Here is a 22,535-nt window from a genome sequence, read left to right as displayed (position 1 = left end):
CGACGGGAGCTGTGGGGTGATGATCTGTGTGGTGGGAGCTGGCGGGGGGCTCTGGGGGGCGATGGGAGCTGTGGGGTGATGATCTGTGCGGTGGGAGCTGGCGGGGGGCTCTGGGGGTGGTGGGAGCTGTGGGGTGATGATCTGTGTGGTGGGAGCTGGCGGGGAGCTCTGGGGGGCGATGGGAGCTGTGGGGTGATGATCTGTGCGGTGGGAGCTGGCGGGGGCTCTGGGGGGCGACCGGAGCTGTGGGGTGATGATCTGTGTGGTGGGAGCTGGTGGGGGGCTCTGGGGGGTGGTGGGAGCTGGGGGGTGATGATCTGTGTCGTGGGAGCTGGCGGGGGGCTCTGGGGGGCGGTGGGAGCTGTGGGGTGATGATCTGTGTGGTGGGAGCTGGCGGGGGGCTCTAGGGGGCGGTGGGAGCTGGGGGGTGATGATCTGTGTGGTGGGAGCTGGCGGGGTGCTCTGGGGGGCGACAGGAGCTGGGGGGTGATGATCTGTGTGGTGGGAGCTGGCGGGGGGCTCTGGGGGGCGGCGGGAGCTGGGGGGTGGTGATCTGTGTGGTGGGAGCTGGCGGGGTGCTCTGGGGGGCGGTGGGAGCTGTGGGGTGATGATCTGTGTGGTGGGAGCTGGCGGGGGGCTCTGGGGGGCGGCGGGAGCTGGGGGGTGATGATCTGTGTGGTGGGAGCTGGCGGGGGCTCTGGGGGGCGGTGGGAGCTGGGGGGTGATGATCTGTGTGGTGGGAGCTGGCAGGGGCTCTGGGGGGCGGTGGGAGCTGGGGGTGATGATCTGTGTGGTGGGAGCTGGCGGGGTGCTCTGGGGGGTGGTGGGAGCTATGGGGTGATGATCTGTGTGGTGGGAGCTGGCGGGGTGCTCTGGGGGGCGGTGGGAGCTGTGGGGTGATGATCTGTGTGGTGGGAGCTGGCGGGGGGCTCTGGGGGGCGGTGGGAGCTATGGGGTGATGATCTGTGCGGTGGGAGCTGGCGGGGTGCTCTGGGGGGCGGTGGGAGCTGGGGGGTGATGATCTGTGCGGTGGGAGCTGGCGGGGGGCTCTGGGGGGCGGTGGGAGCTGGGGGGTGATGATCTGTGCGGTGGGAGCTAGCGGGGTGCTCTGAGGGGCGGTGGGAGCTGTGGGGTGATGATCTGTGCGGTGGGAGCTGGCGGCGTGCTCTGGGGGGCGGTGGGAGCTGTGGGGTGATGATCTGTGTGGTGGGAGCTGGCGGGGGGCTCTGGGGGGCGGTGGGAGCTGTGGGGTGATGATCTGTGCTGTGGGAGCTGGCAGGGGCTCTGAGGGGTGGCGGGAGCTGGGGGGTGATGATCTGTGTGGTGGGAGCTGGCGGGGGGCTCTGGGGGGCGGTGGGAGCTGGGGGGTGATGATCTGTGTGGTGGGAGCTGGCGGGGTGCTCTGGGGGGCGGTGGGAGCTGTGGGGTGATGATCTGTGTGGTGGGAGCTGGCGGGGTGCTCTGGGGGGCGGTGGGAGCTGTGGGGTGATGATCTGTGCAGTGGGAGCTGGCGGGGTGCTCTGGGGGGCGGTGGGAGCTGGGGGGTGGTGATCTGTGTGGTGGGAGCTGGCGGGGTGCTCTAGGGGGCGGTGGGAGCTGGGGGGTGATGATCTGTGTGGTGGGAGCTGGCGGGGGCTCTGGGGGGCGGTGGGAGCTGGGGGTGATGATCTGTGTGGTGGGAGCTGGCGGGGTGCTCTAGGGGGCGGTGGGAGCTGGGGGGTGGTGATCTGTGTGGTGGGAGCTGGCGGGGTGCTGTGGGGGGCGGTGGGAGCTATGGGGTGATGATCTGTGTGGTGGGAGCTGGCGGGGTGCTCTGGGGGGCGGTGAGAGCTGGGGGGTGGTGATCTGTGTGGTGGGAGCTGGCGGGGTGCTCTGGGGGGCGGTGGGAGCTGGGAGCTGATGATCTGTGTGGTGGGAGCTGGTGGGGTGCTCTGGGGGGTGGTGGGAGCTGTGGGGTGGTGATCTGTGTGGTGGGAGCTGGCGGGGTGCTCTGGGGGGCGGTGGGAGCTGTGGGGTGATGATCTGTGTGGTGGGAGCTGGCGGGGTGCTCTGGGGGGTGGTGGGAGCTGTGGGGTGATGATCTGTGTGGTGGGAGCTGGCGGGGGGCTCTAGGGGGCGGTGGGAGCTGGGGGGTGATGATCTGTGCGGTGGGAGCTGGCGGGGGGCTCTGGGGGGCGACAGGAGCTGTGGGGTGATGATCTGTGCGGTGGGAGCTGGCGGGGTGCTCTGGGGGGCGACAGGAGCTGTGGGGTGATGATCTGTGTGGGGGAGCTGGCGGGGGGCTCTGGGGGGTGGCGGGAGTTGGGGGTGATGATCTGTGCGGTGGGAGCTGGTGGGGTGCGTTAGGGGGTGGTGGGAGCTGTGGGGTGGTGATCTGTGTGGTGGGAGCTGGCAGGGTGCTCTGGGGGGCGACGGGAGCTGTGGGGTGATGATCTGTGTGGTGGGAGCTGGCGGGGTGCTCTGGGGGGCGACAGGAGCTATGGGGTGATGATCTGTGTGGTGGGAGCTGGCGGGGGGCTCTGGGGGGCGGTGGGAGCTGGGGGGTGATGATCTGTGTGGTGGGAGCTGGCGGGGGGCTCTGGGGGGCGGTAGGAGCTGGGGGGTGATGATCTGTGTGGTGGGAGCTGGCGGGGTGCTCTGGGGGGTGGTGGGAGCTGTGGGGTGATGATCTGTGTGGTGGGAGCTGGCGGGGTGCTCTGGGGGGCAGTGGGAGCTGGGGGTGGTGATCTGTGCTGTGGGAGCTGGCAGGGGCTCTGGGGGGTGGCGGGAGCTGTGGGGTGATGATCTTTGTGGTGGGAGCTGGCGGGGTGCTCTGGGGGGCGGTGGGAGCTGGGGGGTGATGATCTGTGTGGTGGGAGCTGGCGGGGGGCTCTGGGGGGCGGTGGGAGCTGGGGGGTGGTGATCTGTGTGGTGGGAGCTGGCGGGGTGCTCTGGGGGGCAGTGGGAGCTGGGGGGTGATGATCTGTGTGGTGGGAGCTGGCGGGGTGCTCTGGGGGGTGGTGGGAGCTGGGGGCTGATGATCTGTGTGGTGGGAGCTGGTGGGGTGCTCTGGGGGGCGGTGGGAGCTGGGGGCTGATGATCTGTGTGGTGGGAGCTGGCGGGGGGCTCTGGGGGGCGATGGGAGCTGTGGGGTGATGATCTGTGCGGTGGGAGCTGGCGGGGGGTTCTGGGGGGTGGTGGGAGCTGTGGGGCGGTGATCTTTGTGGTGGGAGCTGGCGGGGTGCTCTGGGGGGCAACAGGAGCTATGGGGTGATGATCTGTGGGGTGGGAGCTGGTGGGGTGCTCTGGGGGGCGGTGGGAGCTGGGGGCTGATGATCTGTGTGGTGGGAGCTGGTGGGGTGCTCTGGGGGGCGGTGGGAGCTGGGGGCTGATGATCTGTGTGGTGGGAGCTGGTGGGGGGCTCTGGGGGGTGGTGGGAGCTGGGGGGTGATGATCTGTGTGGTGGGAGCTGGCGGGGGGCTCTGGGGGGTGGTGGGAGCTGTGGGGTGATGATCTGTGCGGTGGGAGCTGGCGGGGGGCTCTGGGGGGCGGTTGGAGCTGTGGGGTGATGATCTGTGTGGTGGGAGCTGGCGGGGTGCTCTGGGGGGCGGTGGGAGCTGTGGGGTGATGATCTGTGCAGTGGGAGCTGGCGGGGGGCTCTGGGGGGCGATGGGAGCTGGGGGGTGGTGATCTGTGTGGTGGGAGCTGGTGGGGGGCTCTGGGGGGTGGTGGGAGCTGGGGGGTGATGATCTGTGTGGTGGGAGCTGGCGGGGTGCTCTGGGGGGCGACAGGAGCTGTGGGGTGATGATCTGTGCGGTGGGAGCTGGCGGGGGGCTCTGGGGGGTGGTGGGAGCTGTGGGGTGATGATCTGTGCGGTGGGAGCTGGCGGGGGGCTCTGGGGGGCGGTGGGAGCTGTGGGGTGATGATCTGTGTGGTGGGAGCTGGCGGGGTGCTCTGGGGGGTGGTGGGAGCTGGGGGGATGGTGATCTGTGTGGTGGGAGCTCGCGGGGTGCTGTGGGGGGCGGTGGGAGCTGGGGGCTGATGATCTGTGTGGTGGGAGCTGGTGGGGTGCTCTGGGGGGCGGTGGGAGCTGGGGGCTGATGATCTGTGTGGTGGGAGCTGGTGGGGTGTTCTGGGGGGCGAGAGGAGCTATGGGGTGGTGATCTGTGCGGTGGGAGCTGGCGGAGGCTCTGGGGGGTGGTGGGAGCTGTGGGGCGGTGATCTTTGTGGTGGGAGTTGGCGGGATGCTCTGGGGGGCAACAGGAGCCATGGGGTGATGATCTGTGGGGTGGGAGCTGGCGGGGTGCTCTGGGGGGCGAGAGGAGCTGTGGGGTGATGATCTGTGTGGTGGGAGCTGGCGGGGGGCTCTAGGGGGCGGTGGGAGCTGGGGGTGATGATCTGTGTGGTGGGAGCTGGCGGGGGGCTCTGTGGGGCGGTGGGAGCTGTGGGGTGATGATCTGTGTGGTGGGAGCTGGCGGGGTGCTCTGGGGGGCGGTGGGAGCTGTCTGGTGATGATCTGTGTGGTGGGAGCTGGCGGGGTGCTCTGGGGGGCGACGGGAGCTGTGGGGTGATGATCTGTGTGGTGGGAGCTGGTGGGGGGCTCTGGGGGGTGGTGGGAGCTGGGGGGTGATGATCTGTGTGGTGGGAGCTGGCGGGGTGCTCTGGGGGGCGACAGGAGCTGTGGGGTGATGATCTGTGCGGTGGGAGCTGGCGGGGGGCTCTGGGGGGTGGTGGGAGCTGTGGGGTGATGATCTGTGCGGTGGGAGCTGGCGGGGGGCTCTGGGGGGCGGTGGGAGCTGTGGGGTGATGATCTGTGTGGTGGGAGCTGGCGGGGTGCTCTGGGGGGCGGTGGGAGCTGTGGGGTGATGATCTGTGTGGTGGGAGCTGGCGGGGTGCTCTGGGGGGTGGCGGGAGCTGTGGGGTGATGATCTGTGCGGTGGGAGCTGGCGGGGTGCTCTGGGGGGTGGTGGCAGCTGGGGGGCGGTGATCTGTGTGGTGGGAGCTGGCGGGGGCTCTGGGGGGCGACGGGAGCTGTGGGGTGATGATCTGTGCGGTGGGAGCTGGCGGGGGCTCTAGGGGGCGGTGGGAGCTGTGGGGTGATGATCTGTGTGGTGGGAGCTGGCGGGGGGCTCTGGGGGGCGGTGGGAGCTGTGGGGTGATGATCTGTGTGGTGGGAGCTGGCGGGGTGCTCTGGGGGGCGTTGGGAGCTGGGGGGTGCTGATCTGTGCGGTGGGAGCTGGCGGGGTGCTCTGGGGGGCGGTGGCAGCTGGGGGGCGGTGATCTGTGCGGTGGGAGCTGGCGGGGTGCTCTGGGGGGCGACAGGAGCTATGGGGTGATGATCTGTGTGGTGGGAGCTGGCGGGGGCTCTGGGGGCGGCGGAACTGGGGGGGAGCCTCTGTATGCGGCACTGGCCTAGGGGGGTGCTGGCTCTTGCTCCCCCTCTCTGGGATAGGGACCGAATCTCCCCGCCCCCCCGGCCCCCCTCGTACTGCAGTGACCTGCCTTGGGCCCAGGGGGGTTCAGCGGCCGCTGGAGCCCGGGGTGTGGGTCCAGCTCAGTAACTGCCCCCCGCAGTCCCGCTGCCTCAGCCGCCCTCGGGCGGGGTCTGTACGTGCCAGCATTGGCCCACGGGCCGTCTGCGGAGCCCGTCAAGCCGGCCAGGCTGCGGCACGTTCTCACGCGCACTCCACCCTGCGCAGGGGCCGGTGCCAGGCCCCGGGCGGCAGGTGACACAGGGGAACTGCACTGCCGGCTTTGCCAGGGCAGTGAGCTGCGCCCGGGCTTCCCAGCAGCAGGGCGGGGTGCGCTCGCTGGCAATGCCCCCCGAGCTGCCGCGGCCTGTCCTGCCCAGCCCTGCCAAGCACTAAGGCTCTGTGCCAACATTCCCAGCTCCCCTGAGCCGGGACTTAGTGGGGCTCACAGCGAAGCCAGGTGAGGAACATCCTTTGCCGTGAAGCCGTCCCTGTGGGCATTGCATGGCCGGCCAGCATGAGGCTGCATCGCCGCTGGCATGGGGGGGTCAGGGGCTGGCACTGGGAAGGGGCCAGGGGCTGGCACAGGGCAGGGGGCTGGCACAGAAGGGGGCAGGGGTTGGCAGAGGAAGGACGCACAGAGGGCAGGGAGGAGATTAACAGCAGGTGCTACAGTCTGGGCCTGGCCCTGGGGTGATCAGGGAGCAGCAGCATTCACAGCTGGCACCGCAGGATTCAGGTCAGTGGCGAGGGCGGCTCTCCGGGGGAGCTGACCAAGCTGGATGAGCAGGCGGCTCCATGCCAGCTGGCACAGGGGTGGCAGGGCAAAGCTCTGCCCATTGCAGGATGCCCTGACAGCCCACCCCACACTGGGCCTGGGGAGGAGAGCGGCCAGCCCCCGGTCAGTGTGCAGTCGGGTGGGGCGTCCTGGTGCTGTTCTGTACATGGGTGGGATGCTGCGCCCGTGGGGGGCACCACGGCTCAGAGGGGCACAGAACTGGGCGACAGGATGGTTCGGGGCTGACGAGGCCCCGACTGGCGAGCCAACACCTGGGGCTGTGGTGGAGACACACAATAGTGACTGGGCCGGGGGCAGGGGTGCAGCCCGAGGGTTCCCCCGTCTCACACCCGGGCCCCTGCCGGAGGCTGGGCTGGATTCGCTCGTCATTGTGCAGCAGGGAGAGGTGCAAGGCGGGCTGAGGTCTGGGCTGTGTGCGGCTGCTGCGTCCCCTGGGCAATGAAACGTGTAAGCACCTGTCTGCGACTGTGATGATCCCAAAGCACCATCTGCATGGGCGGGATGTTCCTCCTCAGGCACCGCCCGCGAGGCTGGCTCCTGCTCGCTCCTCGCTGCCTGAGGGGGCAATGGGGCCGTGCCCTAGAGAACAGGCCGGGGCGTGGCTGTGGACAGAGGGCTGGGCTCTGGGGCTCTCAGGGCCCTGCTGCTGCAGTGGCTGGTCAGTCTGGCGGCAGGGATGGCCGTGCGCCCGCATGAGTGGCAGGCCCAGCCGCTGGCTCCGTCCCTGCCTGAGCCCCTGGGGGAAAGGCAGGTGCCGAGCCCAGGGGGAAGCTGGGGCCCTGGCCGAGAGCCGGGCTGTGTGGGACCCCTGGCCCCGGTGAGCGGAGCTGTGGGAAGGCAGCTGCCGTTGGCTTGCAGTCCCAGCTTCTGGGCACTGAGCAGGCAGCCTGGCACCTGCCCAGCACAACCGAGGGGCCTGATCCTGCCCCCTCCCTCCCTGCCGCACCCAGGTCCACCAGACCCACAGAAGCCCCAGCATCAAGCTGCTCTCCTAGCATCCCCCTGCCCCCAGGAGCCCCATCCCCAGGCACCCCCCAGGCCCATCTGCCCCACTGTAGCTGGGCGCAGGGCATGCTGCCCATCGGATGAAGTTAGCGGCTACATGCAGATTGGGTAATTCAATCAGCTGCGTGAGGTTCACCGGGAGCAGACCTGGTGACCCCTGAAGGCTCTTTGGAGCCCTGGTGCCGGGGTGGGTGTGGCTGCAGGCCTCCAGGGCCGGGCTGCCCACAGCCCCTTCGAGTCCTGGGCCCCTTGTCACTGCTCTGTGCTGCCATGCGGGCAGGAGGCACAGCGGGGCTGGTGCACGGCCCAGGACGCCGGGGTTCCAGGCCGTGCCGGTGGGGGCCTAGCTCAGGTTCCTGTCCTGGGCGGGAAGCTGTCGGCTCTGGTGCGAGAGCCGCGCAGCCACAGGGCCTGGGGCGCAGGTGCCGGCTGGGCTGAGAAGCAGCACCACCTCTTTCGCAGGAATCGCAGCGATGTTTGCCTTGGCAGCAGGATGAATAAGAGCCGCCGAGCACGTCTGCACCAGCCATCCGCCCGCGGCTGGGCAGTCCCTGCCCGGAGGGCAGGAGCATGTGTGGGCACGGCGCGCTGGCCAGCCACAGGCACTGCTGCTCCTGCAGCTCTCGCCAAGCCCAGCTGCAGGGCCCAACGCTGCCCTCTCGGTGCCAGCCCCAGGGCTCCGGGGAGTGCGGGGCCATCTCCGAGGGCTTCCTCCCGCCGTCATGCCCTGCTGGCTGGGGAGCAGCACCAAGTGCAGGCTGGTTGTGCTTGGAGCCCTGGGCTAAGCGTAGCCTCTGCCCCCCCAGCTTCCCCACAGGGGCCCGTCCAGGGCAGAGCTGGCCTGACCCCTGAGGCCCCTAACGGCCCCCGTGACCCGGCCTCTGCAGCAGGCCTGGCTCTCACGTCTTGGCGGGCCCCAGGCGGAGCGCGAGCAGCTGGACAGAGAAACGCGCCGGGCGGTGCCGATAGAAATACCTGCTTTATTGTCCCTGGCTGGGCGCGGTGACATTCAGCGCTGGTGCTGGCAGGTCAGCGGGCAACGGAGCACAGGCTCGAGGCAATGGGGGTCAGTGCTGCAGGCAGGGGCGGGATCAGGGGCTCCGGGCAGGACCCGCTGTGGGTGCAGCAGGGGGATTGGAGGGTGGCTGGTCGCCCTAGCTCAGTGGGGGGGGGCCTGCCACTCACACCCAAGGGGGCCAGAGAGGGGTTAGCACCAGATATGGGCCCCGCAGCTGGGCTGGGACTCCAGGCTCTGCCTGCAGTGGGCTCAGGTTAGCGTCTGACCAGAGTGCAGGCTGCAGGGCTGGGGCTCTGATGCCCCCCGCCCCCGGGACCTATTACTGGCTACCCCACACCGGGTGGGGAGGGGGTCAGACAGCAGCTTCAGTGACAGCGGGAAGGCAGAGCCCAGCCTCCCAGCAGGGGAGCAGGGCAGGGTGCTGGCTGGGGGTGCAAGGCAGGAGCACGGTCTAGGGGGCTCCCAGCAGGGGGCGCTGGGGGGAGCAGGGCAGGAGTGTGGGCTGGGGGTAGCTCCCAGCAGGGCGCTGGCTGGGGGTAGCTCCCAGCAGGGGGTACTGGAGGGGGCAGGGTGCTGGCTGGGGGTGCAGGGCAGGAGCACGGCCTGGGGGGCTCCCAGCAGGGGGCGCTGGGGGGAGCAGGGCAGGAGTGTGGGCTGGGGGGAGATCCCAGTAGGGGGCACTGTGGGGAGGGCAGGAGGTGGCTAGGGGGGGCTGGCTGGGGGATTCCCAGCAGCGGGTGCTGTGGGGGTGGGGCAGGGTGCTGGCTATGGGGGGCAGGGTTCTGGCTGGGGGGCTCCCAGCAGGGTGCTGGCTGGGGGTAGCTCCCAGCAGGGGGTGCTGGGGGGCTCCCAGCAGGGTGCTGGCTGGGGGGAGATCCCAGCAGGGGGCATCTTGTGAGGGCAGGAGGTGGCTGGGGGGGCTGGCTAGGGGATTCCCAGCAGCGGGTGCTGTGGGGGTGGGGCAGAGCGCTGGCTGTGGAGGGGCAGGGCAGGGCTCTGGCTGGGGTGCTCCCAGCAGGGGGCGCTGGGGGGAGCAGGGCAGGAGTGTGGGCTGGGGGGAGATCCCAGTAGGGGGCACTGTGGGGGGGGCAGGAATGCTGGCTGGGGGTGCAAGGCAGGAGCATGGTCTAGGGGGCTCCCAGCAGGGGGCACTGAGGGGAGCAGGGCAGGAGTGTGGGCTGGGGGTAGCTCCCAGCAGGGCGCTGGCTGGGGGTAGCTCCCAGCAGGGGTACTGGGGGGGCAGGGTGCTGGCTGGGGGTGCAGGGCGGGAGCACGGTCTGGGGGGCTCCCAGCAGGGGGTTCTGGGGGGAGCAGGGCAGGAGTGTGGGCTGGGGGGAGATCCCAGCAGGGGGCACCTTGGGAGGGCAGGAGGTGGCTGGGGGGGCTGGCTGGGGGATTCCCAGCAGCGGGTGCTGTGGGGGTGGGGCAGGGTGCTGGCTATGGGGGGCAGGGCTCTGGCTGGGGGGCTCCCAGCAGGGCGCTGGCTGGGGGTAGTTCCCAGCAGGGGTACTGGGGGGGCAGGGTGCTGGCTGGGGGTGCAGGGCAGGAGCACGGTCTGGGGGGCTCCCAGCAGGGGGCGCTGGGGGGAGCAGGGCAGGAGTGTGGGCTGGGGGGAGATCCCAGTAGGGGGCACTGTGGGGAGGGCAGGAGGTGGCTGGGGGGGCTGGCTGGGGGATTCCCAGCAGCGGGTGCTGTGGGGGTGGGGCAGAGCGCTGGCTGTGGAGGGGCAGGGCAGGGCTCTGGCTGGGATGCTCCCAGCAGGGGGCGCTGGGGGGGGCAGGGTGCTGGCTGGGGTGGGCAGGGCAGAGCAGGGCAGGGTGCTGGCTGGGGGGGGGCACTGCCAGGTTTAACGGTGCAGATGACGCCCATGGTGACAGGGCTGGTCCTTGCCCCTGCTGTTGCAGCCCCAGGGCAGCTGAGGGCAGAGTCTTCGGGGCCGGGTGGGATCCCAGGGTCTGTCTCCAGGTGCAGGGAGCTGGGGGTGTCTGTTGTCACCCTGAGCCGTCTCCCCGCTGCGCCGGGAGGGTTAGCAAGAGCTCGGAGGGGGTGCAGTCTGGTGTGTTTCAGGCGGGGTTTGCATATGTCCTGGGCCAGACCCAGTAGCATGACAGATGGACACAGCAGAGCCCTGCCCGCAGGTCCCTCTGGCTCCCTGCCCTGCGAGCCGGGGACGGCCAGAGCCCTCAGCAGAGCACACACACACCTTGAGCTACACACACACAGACACACCCATGAGGTACACATGCATGTACATACATACACCTCACACACACTCTGAGGTACACCCCCCAAGGTCCACACCCACACACACAGGTACACCCCCTCCCCCATGAATTACACCCACCCACCCACACACACACACACACACACACACACACACCCATGAGGTACACATGCATGTACATACATACACCTCACACACACTCTGAGGTACACCCCCCAAGGTCCACACCCACACACACAGGTACACCCCCTCCCCCATGAATTACACACACACACACACACACACACACACACACACACACACACACACACCCCTCTCTCTCTCTGCTGAAGGGTCAGGCCAGGATTCTCCAGTCTTGGAGCCACATCCCCGGCGTGGAAGTGGCTCTGCTGGCGCAGCCATTGGGAGGGGCAGAAAATCCTGCTTGGGGCTTGGGCTGTGCCAGGGAAGGCGTCTGCTGTCCCTGGTGCAGGGGGGCCGCTCCGGCGGGTGCCCTCGGGCTGCACTCTCAGGTCGGGGGGCCTTCGGGGGGCTCTGGAAGCAAAGCAGAGAGAGGGGCTGGTCCAAGAGGAGCTTTGGCAGCGGGGCAGGCCCAAGGGGCGGGGGTGGGAGGCCTCCCAGTGCCCCCGCCCAGGCTGCTGGAGTCTGCTTGTGGGCTCTCACCTGGGGGCGCAGGCTCTGTGCTGGCCTGGGGGGCGGAGAAGCTCAGCTCAGCCCTGTCAGCAAGGAGGGAGCTGCGGGAGCGGAGGCACCGGTCTCCGGAGTGCGTCCGGCGCAGGACAGCCTGGGGCAGAGGAGAGGCGGTTACTCAAGGACACGGCTGGGGAAGGAGCTGACGGCAGGGCTGTGGCCAGACAGGGCCAGGGTTGGGGAATCCAGGCCAGGTGTGATCCCGGGCTCCAGGGCCCCTGCCCTCCCTCCTGGGGAGGGAGTCCCTGTGGGGCCCTGCCCTGCCCTGCCTTGCTGCAGGCACACACTGCCATGGGTCCCCCTCCCGTCGCTCCCTGGGCTCCCCAGGCCCGGTGGGTCTTACCTTCCTGGCCAGGGGACTGCTGGGGGCTGAGGCGCTGCTGTAGAGGCTGAGGCTGGAGTTGGAGCGGCTGGGGGACAGCACTTTGGAGTGGGGGGCTGACTGGCTGCCGGAACGGGCGGTCACGGCCCCTAAGGCGTCTGGGGACAGGTATTTCTCATTGATCTTCAGGTTGGTTCGTCCCTTCACTGCTCAGGGGAGACAGATCCGGTGAGCGAGAGGCTGCGGGCACAGACAGTGGCTGCCTGCTGGCAGGGCCATGCTGGGCACCAGGCATGGGCTGCGGGGGGCAAGGCCAGGCTGCGGCTTGCCAGGGAGGGAGTCACCAGGGCTAACAGCTGGCACTGGTACAGCTGGCACTGAGTTTGCCAGTGGGCCAGACACAGCTGGGATGAACTGCTGCTGCCCAGCGGATTATTCCCAGGGGACCAGCTGGGTTAGGTCTGGGCTGCAGATTCTACGAGACGTGAATTTTAGCAAGGTCGAGTGGGTAGAGCGGGCCAGGGGGGCGGACTTCTGTCCCCAGCTCTGGGAAGTGAGTGGGTTAGAGCGAGGGCTGGGGGCTAGGACTCCTGGGTTCTCTCCCCGGCTCTGGGAGGTGTGGGGGTTGCAGCTGGGGGCTAGGACTCCTGGGTTCTCTCTCCAGCTCTGGGAGGTGTGGGGGTTGCAGCTCGGGGCTAGGACTCCTGGGTTCTCTCCCCAGCTCTGGGAGGTGTGGGGGTTGCAGCTGGGGGCTAGGACTCCTGGGTTCTCTCCCCAGCTCTGGGAGGTGTGGGGGTTGCAGCTGGGGGCTAGGACTCCTGGGTTCTCTCTCCAGCTCTGGGAGGTGTGAGGGTTGCAGCTGGGGGCTAGGACTCCTGGGTTCTCTCTCCAGCTCTGGGAGGTGTGGGGGTTGCAGCTGGGGGCTAGGATTCCTGGGTTCTCTCCCCAGCTCTGGGAGGTGTGGGGGTTGCAGCTGGGGGCTAGGACTCCTGGGTTCTCTCTCCAGCTCTGGGAGGTGTGGGGGTTGCAGCTGGGGGCTAGGATTCCTGGGTTCTCTCCCCAGCTCTGGGAGGTGTGGGGGTTGCAGCTGGGGGCTAGGACTCCTGGGTTCTCTCCCCAACTCTGGGAGGTGTGGGGGTTGCAGCTCGGGGCTAGGACTCCTGGGTTCTCTCCCCAGCTCTGGGAGGTGTGGGGGTTGCAGCTGGGGGCTAGGACTCCTGGGTTCTCTCTCCAGCTCTGGGAGGTGTGGGGGTTGCAGCTGGGGGCTAGGACTCCTGGGTTCTCTCTCCAGCTCTGGGAGGTGTGGGGGTTGCAGCTCGGGGCTAGGACTCCTGGGTTCTCTCCCCAGCTCTGGGAGGTGTGGGGGTTGCAGCTGGGGGCTAGGATTCCTGGGTTCTCTCCCCAGCTCTGGGAGGTGTGGGGGTTGCAGCTGGGGGCTAGGACTCCTGGGTTCTCTCTCCAGCTCTGGGAGGTGTGGGGGTTGCAGCTGGGGGCTAGGACTCCTGGGTTCTCTCTCCAGCTCTGGGAGGTGTGGGGGTTGCAGCTGGGGGCTAGGATTCCTGGGTTCTCTCCCCAGCTCTGGGAGGTGTGGGGGTTGCAGCTGGGGGCTAGGACTCCTGGGTTCTCTCTCCAGCTCTGGGAGGTGTGGGGGTTGCAGCTGGGGGCTAGGATTCCTGGGTTCTCTCCCCAGCTCTGGGAGGTGTGGGGGTTGCAGCTGGGGGCTAGGACTCCTGGGTTCTCTCCCCAACTCTGGGAGGTGTGGGGGTTGCAGCTCGGGGCTAGGACTCCTGGGTTCTCTCCCCAGCTCTGGGAGGTGTGGGGGTTGCAACTGGGGGCTAGGATTCCTGGGTTCTCTCCCCAGCTCTGGGAGGTGTGGGGGTTGCAGCTGGGGGCTAGGATTCCTGGGTTCTCTCCCCAGCTCTGGGAGGTGTGGGGGTTACAGTTGGGCGCTAGGACTCCTGGGTTTGGTTCATAGTTTGGCCACAGACGTGCCAAGCAGTCGGCTCTTGTTCTGAGGCTCTGAGCACAAAATGAGCCTGCCCCAAGCCCAGCATTTCTTGTCGCCGGCGGGAGGGAATATTTGTCTGCCCAGCGGGCAGGGCCGCCCAGAGGATTCCGGGGGCCTGGGGCCATCGGCGGCAGGCGGTTCCGGTGGACCTCCCGCGGGCGTGCCTGCAGAGGGTTCGCTGGTCCCACGGCTCTGGTGGAGCATCTGCACGCATGCCTGCGGGAGGTCCACCAGAGCCATGGGACTGGCAAGCGGCACGGGGCCCCCTGCGCGGCGAAATGTCTAGAGCTGGCCCTGTTCGGCGGCGGGGGGCCCTTCCGGTTTGGGACCGCCGCTGAAGTGCCCCGAAGACCCGCAGCGGGAGCCCCCCGCCGGTGAATTACCTCTGAAGTGGGACCCGCCGCCGAAGTGCAGCCCGCTCTTCGGCGATAATTCGGCGGCGGGGGGCTCCCAGTGCGGGTCTTCAGGGCACTTCAGCGGCGGGTCCCCGAATGGAAGGGCCCCCCACCGCTGAATTACCACCGAAGACCGGGTTGCACTTCAGCGGTAATGCAATGGCGGGGGGTCCTTCTGCCCCGGAACGAAAGGACCCCCCCGCCAGCGAAGACCAGGAGCGGAAGAAGCTCCGGGGCCCAGCCCCGCAAGAGTTTTCTGGGGCCCCCGAGCGAGTGAAGGACCCCGCTCCAGGGGCCCCAAAAAACTCCCGTGGGGGCCCCTGCGGAGCCCGGGGCAAATTGCCCCTCTTGCCCCCCCCCGGGCGGCCCTGCCAGCGGCACTGGGACGCTCTCAGCTTTGGGACACAAGGCTGCAGCCTTCCCATCCCTCGGCCTGCGGCACCCCCTGCTGGCTGGCACTGGCACAGCACAGATACCGAGCCCCCCACTCGCCTAGCTCCATGCTACCCCGCTCAGGCCATTCTGGGGGCAGGCCGGGCCCCGCTACCCCCTGCCCTGCCCAGCCAGTCAGTGAAGCCCCCACCCAGGAGCCCAACAGGGTAAGGGGTGAAACCCTCCTGGTCTCAGCCAGTTCCCCCTACCCTGCTGCTTCCTGGGGGCTCCAGCCCAGCCACATCCTGGGGCACTGAGAGCAGTACTGGCTGGGCCGGGCCAGGGCTCCCCAGAGGGCACAGGGCAGGCGGGAGGGCCCTGCCCCCCTAGCCTGGGTTCCCTCCTCTCACTACAGGGCAGGGTGACCTCTGGGTTAGGAGTGGGGCTGCGGACTAAAGCGTTAAGGGCCTGCGTAAGGGAGCCGGGACTGGCGAGGGGCCCTGGGAGGCAATGACAGCTGAGCAAGCCAGGCTGTGCAGGGCCCCTCCCATGCACTGCTGTGAGTGAGATACGGGGGGCCCACGGCAGGGGGTCCCCCATCATGCACCAAGCCCTGTGCACAGGCCCTGAGTGGAGTGAGAAACGCAGGCACTAGGCTGCAGGACTCCAGCGAGGAGCAGCCCCCCTGCTCCCTGACCCGGCCCTAGACCCACAGGAAAACCAAGCCCCTGGGGAGGGGACAGCCTGAGCCGTTTCCAGGTTGCCAGCTGGCCAGCGAGCTCACCCCCAGGCACAGGGTGAAGGGGTAATTCCCCTAGCTGAGCCCCCAGGCCCCCCAAGATCTCTGGCTCTGCCCCATGTGCTGCAGGGAGCCCAGGCCCGGCCCGCTCCGCCTACCTCTGCAGGGGTCGTTCTTCACCAGGAACTCGTCGAGCGCGATCCAGCCTCCCCCCACTCTCACCATCAAGGTGCTACGCAGGATCCGTACCATGCGCAGCTGCTGCGACTCCCCGAACTGCAGGAAAAGCACGGACAGCGTGAGGCTCCGGGGCTCTGCAGCGAGGACGCGGCCTGAGACAGGGCTTGTGAGCCCCTTCCCAGCCTGCAGCCAGGGCCTGCCCGAGGGGAGCAGTGGGGTGACCACACAGCAGGGTGACAAGTCGGGTCGGGGCTGGGGTAATAGGCACCGATAGGAGACAACGCCCCGATTAGTAGCAGGACCTACAGCACCTTGTGCTCCAGCGAGAGCCAGCCAGGCACGATGTGGGGCCGCAGCCGGGGCAGGTGGCTGCAGGGGCTGTGTTGGGCATGTCTAGGGTGAGCCAGCACCTACACGATTGGGACGCCTGTGAGGAGCCAAATTATCATGGTCCCTTCTCCAAGGCCCAGCCCCAGGCTCCCGGCTCTCCTAGCCACGGCTCCCGCCAGCCCCCAACTGTCCCATCGCCGCCTCCAACCCCCCAGCCCCGGGCTCCCGGCTCTCCTAGCCACGGCTCCCCCCTACCCCTAATCGTCCCGTCGCCACCTCCAACCCCCCAGCCCCGGCTCCCGGCTCTCCTAGCCACGGCTCCCGCCAGCCCCCAACTGTCCCATCGCCGCCTCCAACCCCCCAGCCCCGGGCTCCCAGCTCTCCTAGCCACGGCTCCCCCCTACCCCTAATCGTCCCGTCGCCACCTCCAACCCCCCAGCCCCGGGCTCCCGGCTCTCCTAGCCATGGCTCCCGCCAGCCCCCAACTGTCCCGTCGCCGCCTCCAACCCCCCAGCCCCGGGCTCCCGGCTCTCCTAGCCACGGCTCCCCCCTACCCCTAATCGTCCCATCGCCGCCTCCAACCCCCCAGCCCTGGGCTCCCGGCTCTCCTAGCCACGGCTCCCGCCAGCCCCCAACTGTCCCATCGCCGCCTTCAACCCCCCAGCCCCGGGCTCCCGGCTCTCCTAGCCACGGCTCCCGCCAGCCCCCAACTGTCCCGTCGCCGCCTCCAACCCCCCAGCCCCGGGCTCCCGGCTCTCCTAGTCACGGCTTCCGCCAGCCCCCAACCGTCCCGTCGCCGCTGCCAACCCTCCCATGGCTCCCGGCTCTCCTAGCCATGGCTCCCGCCAGCCCCCAACCTTCCCGTCGCCGCCTCCGACCCCCAGCCCCAGGCTCACAGCTCTCCTAGCCACGGCTCCCCCCAGCCCCCCATCGGCCTGTCGCCTGCCTCCATCCCTGCTCGAGTCCTCTCCATACTGACCAGGGTGGGGGAGCCGTGGCATCTCCGTACTGACCTGGGGGAGCTGCAACCTCTCCGTACTGACTGGGCACCTCGCCGGGCGGCTGTCGGGGGCCTAAAGGGCAGCGAGGACTCTGGCCAAGCGAGCTGAACATCTCCTGGCTCCCCAGCAGAGGGGTCAGGGCTGAGGGAGACTCAGGATAAGTGCAGTGTCTGCGCTTGTGGACCCAGGTGGCCAAGCGGGCAGGGACATGCCAGGCTCTGGCATTTCCAGCTCACCGAGGGCAGGCGGGAGGCAGCACGGGCCCGAGGTTGGCACTTACCCGGTACCGATTGGCACTGATCTGCTCCACCTGGAAGCGCTTGGTGCAGTTGCACTGGGCCACCTGCCGGTTTACCTGGAACACAGCACAAGGTCCTGGGCAGCGTGAGGCCTGTGACCGCCCAGCGTGGCCTCCAGAGACTGGGACTCCATGCGCTGGCTGACAGGCTGGCGAGACCCCCCTTCCTCCCACCATCATCTTCCCCACCTGCTGTGAGCCCTGGGCCCTGCAAGCTGCATAGCCCTGGTGTGAAGGGGCAGGAACAGCTCCAGCGTCACTGGTAGGCAGGGCATGACCCCAGAGCTCCGATTCAACTCATCAGCCACATGGAGCAGGACAACCGTGTGACGAAGTGGGACTGTTCTCAATGTTTCCTCTGAATACTGTGTGGGTGCCTCAGTTTCCCCTATGCATTTCTTAAGTCTCCAGTGTGCATAAATTGCCAGCCTTCTGTCTCCTAGCAACAAATGGCCGGGCCCTTGCCTTCTGCAAGGAGATAGCTAAAGATGTGGGAGAACAGAGAGATCAGGGACCTCCTGACTCAAGAAAGGAACAAAGCCCAGAGAGGAGGGGCTGGAGGGGGAGTTAGTCTGGAGCTGGCTGGGGACGAGGAGTGAAGTGCAGACGTGGGGGAGTCTGGCTCATTGCCCCCCAGAATGGACCTGGCTGAGGGGTCCGGTTCGCTGTACCTACAAGCTCTGTTTTAGACCCTGTTCCTGTCATCGAATAAACCTCTGTGTTACTGGCTGGCTGAGAGTCACGTCTGACTGCAAAGTGGGGGTGCAGGACCCTGTGGCTTCCCCAGGACCCCGCTGGGGTGGACTCGCTGTGGGAAGCGCACAGAGGGGCAGAGGATGCTGAATGCTCCAAGGAGAGACCCAGGAGGTGAAGCCGTGTGAGCTTCTTGCCCTGAACAAGTCTGCTCCAAGGGAGAGGAGGCTCCCCAAAGTGCTGACTGGCTTTATGGGGAGCAGTTCCAGAGCATCGCCCAGGGACTCCGTGACAAGCTGTGGCTGGCACCCTCCTCCACATGTAGCCTGTGTCAGGGCAGGCTGGGATGGTGATATCACAGGGGGTGAAGGGAATCTGCAAGCCCCCCTGACATCTCCGACTGTTTCTTCCCCCGGGCTCTGAGGGCGGCACAATTCATAGATCCCGGCAAGGGAGGCCGTTTGAGTATCTCGTCTGAGCTCCTACCTAGCACAGCCCAGCGAGCCCTGTGCTGAGCCCCGCAGCTTGTGCTTGGCTAAAGCATGTTCCAGCCAGGCTGGACTCCAGAGCGGGAGAGCCCACCCCGACCCTTGGCAAATTGTTCCATGGCTACCCACCCCCCGTTAAAATCCTGCCCCTCATTGCCAGGCTGAATTGGTCCAGCTTCAGCTTCCAGCCGGTGCCTCTTTCTCGGGCCGGCTGCTGTCAGCATTCTCCCCATTGGTCTTTGCAGGCTGCGAGCATAGCACCTCTCTGCCGCTCTCGAAACTCAGCACAGCGGGCGCTTGGAGGCTCTCGCTGGCAGCCCCGGAATTCTGTCTGTGGCTTTCCAGCATCACAGCCTCTTGTTTCGAATGTGGAGCCCAGGACAGAACGCAGAATCCCAGTAAGGGCCCGGCAGTGCTGCATGCAGGTCAAATCACCTCCCTGCTCCCCCTCTCTACTCCCCCGTGCAAATCCTGGGATCTTATCACCTGGCTGGGCCCCAAGACTGCACTAGGAGCTCTGCTACAAGCTCTCAGTCCTTTTGTGACAAAGTGGGGCAGTTCTTAATGTTTCTTCTGAATACTGGGTGGGTGCCTCAGTTTCCCCAATGCATTTCTTAAGTCTCTAGGGGGTGAGATTGTTGCAGAGCAAAGGGCCAGTGCACATAAATGGCAGACACTCTGTCTCCTGGCAACTAACGACCGGGGCCCTTCCCCCCTGCAAGGAGATAGCTAAAGATGTGGGAGAACAGAGAGATCAGGTGACCTCCTGGCTCGGGAAAGGAACAAAGCCCAGAGAGGAGGGGCTGGAGGGGGTGCAGGACCCCGTGGCTTCCCCAGGACCCCGCTGGGGTGGACTCGCTGTGGGAAGCGCACGGAGGGGCAGAGGATGCTGAATGCGCCAAGGAGAGACCCAGGAGGTGAAGCCGTGTGAGCTTCTTGCCCTGAACAAGTCTGCTCCAAGGGAGAGGAGGCTCCCCAAAGTCCTGCCTGGCTTTGTGGGGACAGTTCCAGAGCATCACCCGGGGACTCTGTGACAACCCCGTATAGTCCATTCATCTAGCCCATATTCCTTTAACCTGCTGGCAATACTGTGGGAGACCATGTCAAAAGCTTTGCTAAAGTCAAGGAATAACATGTCCCTTGCTTTCCCCTCAGCCACTTCCTTATTTGCTTTCTCCATCCCAGTGATGATTTTATAGACCTCAGTCATACCCCCTTAATGGCCACGGTGGGTCTGATGCAGTCTGGCAATTCTGACATTATCAAACGACGAGCTCCGGTGAGACAAGGAACATGCGGGAATCCCACAGAACCAACAGCCCTTTGCTTTCTTTGTCCCCGTCTCCGTGTGGCTCCAAACCTGGGTGCCTTTCTCAGGGTCAGCAGCAACTGAAGCTAATGGGGGCTCTGGCTAAAGAGTGCACAGAGCTGCCAGTGCATGGCCGTGTCAGGGTCTCCCTCCCTCTCGCCATCGTTCTACGTCCTTCTCCCAAGGCCCTGTGAGAGGCCGGGCGTAAACCCTGCTAATCGCTGGCAGTGTAGTGGGGAAAACCCGCCTGGTGACCATGCCTGGCCTGCAGACCCCAGCACTGCAGCCCCGTCCCATCCCCACGGCTGGGCTCTCACTGGAGAAAAGCAGAGGCCTTAGGAACTATATGGAAAACCAAACGTTTCCAGTAGGGTTTGCCCAGCACACAGACGGCTTGTCTGCTGGCTCACAGCAAGCAGGACGGGGCGAGTGGAGCTAAAAAGTGCAAGGTGGGGATGGCTAAAGTATCTTACCTGGGCCATCGGGTGAAAAGCGGCTGCCTAAAGCCGAAACCAGCTAAGGTGGAGGTAATCAAAAACTGGCCTGCTCCCCAAACCAAAAAGCAGGTCCAGGCCTTTATTGGAATGGCAGGGTACTATCGAAGGTTCGTGCCCCACTTTAGTGCCATAGCCGGCCCCATCACTAAACTGTGCAAAAAGGGAAAGCCAAACAAGGTAATCTGGACTAAGCAGCGCCAGAAGGCTTTCCGGGCGCTAAAGGAGGCTCTGGTTAGTGGCCCAGTTCTGGCAAACCCAAATTTTAACAAACCCTTTATGGTGTTCACTAATGCCTCAAACACGGGACTGGGGGCAGTGTTAATGCAAAAAAATAAAAAGGAAAAAAAAACACCCCATCGTGTACCTAAATAAAAAGCTGCTACCCCAAAAACAAAGCTACGCGGCCATCATAAAGGAATGCCTGGCCATGGTGTGGGCCCTTAAGAAGCTAGAGCCATATCTCTTTGGGCGACACTTCACCGTGTACACCGACCACTCTCCCCTAACCTGGCTGCACCAGATGAAAGGAGCCAACGCCAAGCTCCTGAGGTGGAGCCTGCTCCTGCAGGACTATGACATGGACGTGGTCCATGTGAAGGGAAGTGCCAACCTGACAGCGGATGCGTTGTCCCGGAGAGGGGGCCCTGAACTTCCCCAGGTCACTGGGCAGAGTGACCCCGCTCAGTTCAGTCTCGAAGGGGGGAGAGATGTGATGCAGTAGGGACTGTCTGTGTGGGGAGTGGGAGAGCAGGGGAGGACTTTAGGGGATGGACGATGCCAGGGCCTGTAACCTGAGCTAGGTAAGGGAGGGGAAAGGTCAACACCTTTGCCCGGAAAGGGGAACAAAGGAAGGGAGTGGCAGGAGGGAAGCAGTTTGAGTTTGGGCTTGGGGCTGGGTGGGTGGATTCAGGGTATCCTAGCTAGGATCCAAGCACCCTGAAAGCCCAGAAGGACTCGGTGGAGGGGTCCTAACTGTGCATGCAAGCTCTGCTGTAACCTGTGTTCCTGTTGTCCAATAAACCTTCTGTTTTACTGGCTGGCTAAAAGTCACTGTGGGTCCCAGAAAAAGGGGTGCAGGGCCGAACTCCCCCACACTCCGTGACACAGGGGTCCCCTTACTTTCCTCCCATCCAACAGCTTGAAAGGGAAGAACCCTGTGGATTTCTGGGGCACCACCAGCTGCCTCCTGATTCCCCCCAGTTCTACTTCCCCTTGGGGAGCCCATTCCCGATACAGGAATCCCTTCTTCCGCAGGACTCTGTCCCTGCAGCCTTCCCCAAGGGGGTTTGCAGTGCTGTGGCCAGCAAGTTCCCTCAGCTTCTCCAAGGAGGGATCCCTCTGCAGCTCGGTCTGGGATTCAGCTGCTGGGGCAGGGAGTGGGACCTGCTCCCTCTTGCTGGCTGGACCTGGGGTCACAGCCCCCCTGAGCCCTGTCCCTGGTAGCTCCCTCCCTGCTGTGTAATCACTTCTCAGCAGCATGTCTGGACCAGGCAAACCTGTTTGGCAGCTGACCTGCCCTGCCTGGGTGTCCCCCCACTCAGCTGGGGTCTCAGCTCCCCCCGTGCTCAGCGCTGCCCTTGCTGTCCCAGTGGGGGCAGACAGCGAGCTCTCTGCTCTGGTCACAGCATCAGAGCCAGCGTGAACCCCCTCTCCGGTGTGCAGGGGTGCGGGGAGCATCTCTCCCTCCCACTCAGCCCCAGGGGGCTGGTTACAGGTAGGCAGGTATCCTGAGCCCAGCAGCCCCTCCTCCCTGCCAGCCTGGTCATTTGCATTTTCACTGACCATTTCCATCCTAGCCAATTGGTTCCCTGGATTTGAATTCAAACCCTCGGCCGTTACAGGAGCAGGGCCTGGATCCTGTCCCATGGGGAGACAGTCACCCCCCAACAGGGCCTCCCAGCCGATGTCCTGGAGAACCCCAACTACCAGCCAGCCCAACCCCTTCTGGGTCTGCACAGGGATCCGGGCCATAGGCAGGGCGAGGGGCTTCACCCCAGGGAACTTCACCCAGGTCCCACAGCCCCTCAGCATCTGGGGCTGCACCAGCACAGTTCTCTCTGTCCCAGGGTCTTGCCACCCCAGGCTTGTTTCCCCACTGACTCCTGGAAAGCCCCCTATGTCTCTCCGCTCCACCATCGCCAGTCCATGCTACAGCTTTTCCTCGGGCTCTTGCCCTTTCATGGTCCTCTCGCTCTCTCGGGCTCTGCTCCCATCCCATCCGTCTCCGATCCCCTGATGGGGAACCCGATCGTGAAGACTCTCGTCTCGCTGGGGACCAGACTCTCGGAGATGCCTGGCTGATGCTCCAGCTGCTCCCAGATCCTCTTGTAGCCCCATCTGGGTCAGGAATCTGCTCCTCAGAGCAATCCTCCTCCTGCAACTGCACGATTAACTGTGCCTTGGTGAATTTCCCCATGCGTAACCCTCTCTTTGTGCACAGGATCACAATGTCCTTCTCAAGGAGATGGTGATAGGCCATCACTTCACCGTTCTCAAGTGGCTCTGGACTCACAGGCCTGTGTGCTCTTGGTTCCCCCATGGTTTCCAGGAAGAACCCCGGGTGTGCCAGCCCTTCTCGTGATCACCACCTCTTTGCCAGGGTCGAGCTGCAGACTCCTCCGCCCCTGAGACTGCTCGCTGCAGTCCTCAGGGGGACCCCATTACTCCAACAGTCCTTCTCGCTGGTCACACACTCCCAGAGGTTAACCGCCCCCTGA

At 66.2% G+C, this 22,535-nt stretch overlaps 1 protein-coding gene across 3 annotated transcripts in view; it reads right to left on the bottom strand.

The window, feature by feature from the left end:
- Positions 1–10,776: 10,776 nt before the first annotated feature.
- Positions 10,777–22,535, bottom strand: part of LOC115647244 (dystonin-like) — a 145,772-nt gene continuing 134,013 nt past the window's right edge. For all 3 annotated transcript variants that reach the window (XM_030554119.1, XM_030554121.1, XM_030554120.1), the window contains 5 exons: positions 16,814–16,888; positions 15,181–15,298; positions 11,530–11,714; positions 11,160–11,280; positions 10,777–11,030 (listed from right to left, as the gene is read on the bottom strand). In XM_030554119.1, coding sequence (XP_030409979.1) covers positions 11,005–11,030; positions 11,160–11,280; positions 11,530–11,714; positions 15,181–15,298; positions 16,814–16,888 — 525 coding nt within the window. In that variant the 3' untranslated portion in view covers positions 10,777–11,004. The remainder of the gene's footprint in view (positions 11,031–11,159; positions 11,281–11,529; positions 11,715–15,180; positions 15,299–16,813; positions 16,889–22,535) is intronic.

The sequence above is a fragment of the Gopherus evgoodei genome, chromosome 2, assembly GCF_007399415.2.
Source record: "Gopherus evgoodei ecotype Sinaloan lineage chromosome 2, rGopEvg1_v1.p, whole genome shotgun sequence".
Lineage (NCBI taxonomy): Eukaryota > Metazoa > Chordata > Testudines > Testudinidae > Gopherus > Gopherus evgoodei.
This window is presented reverse-complemented; position numbering and strand designations above follow the sequence as displayed.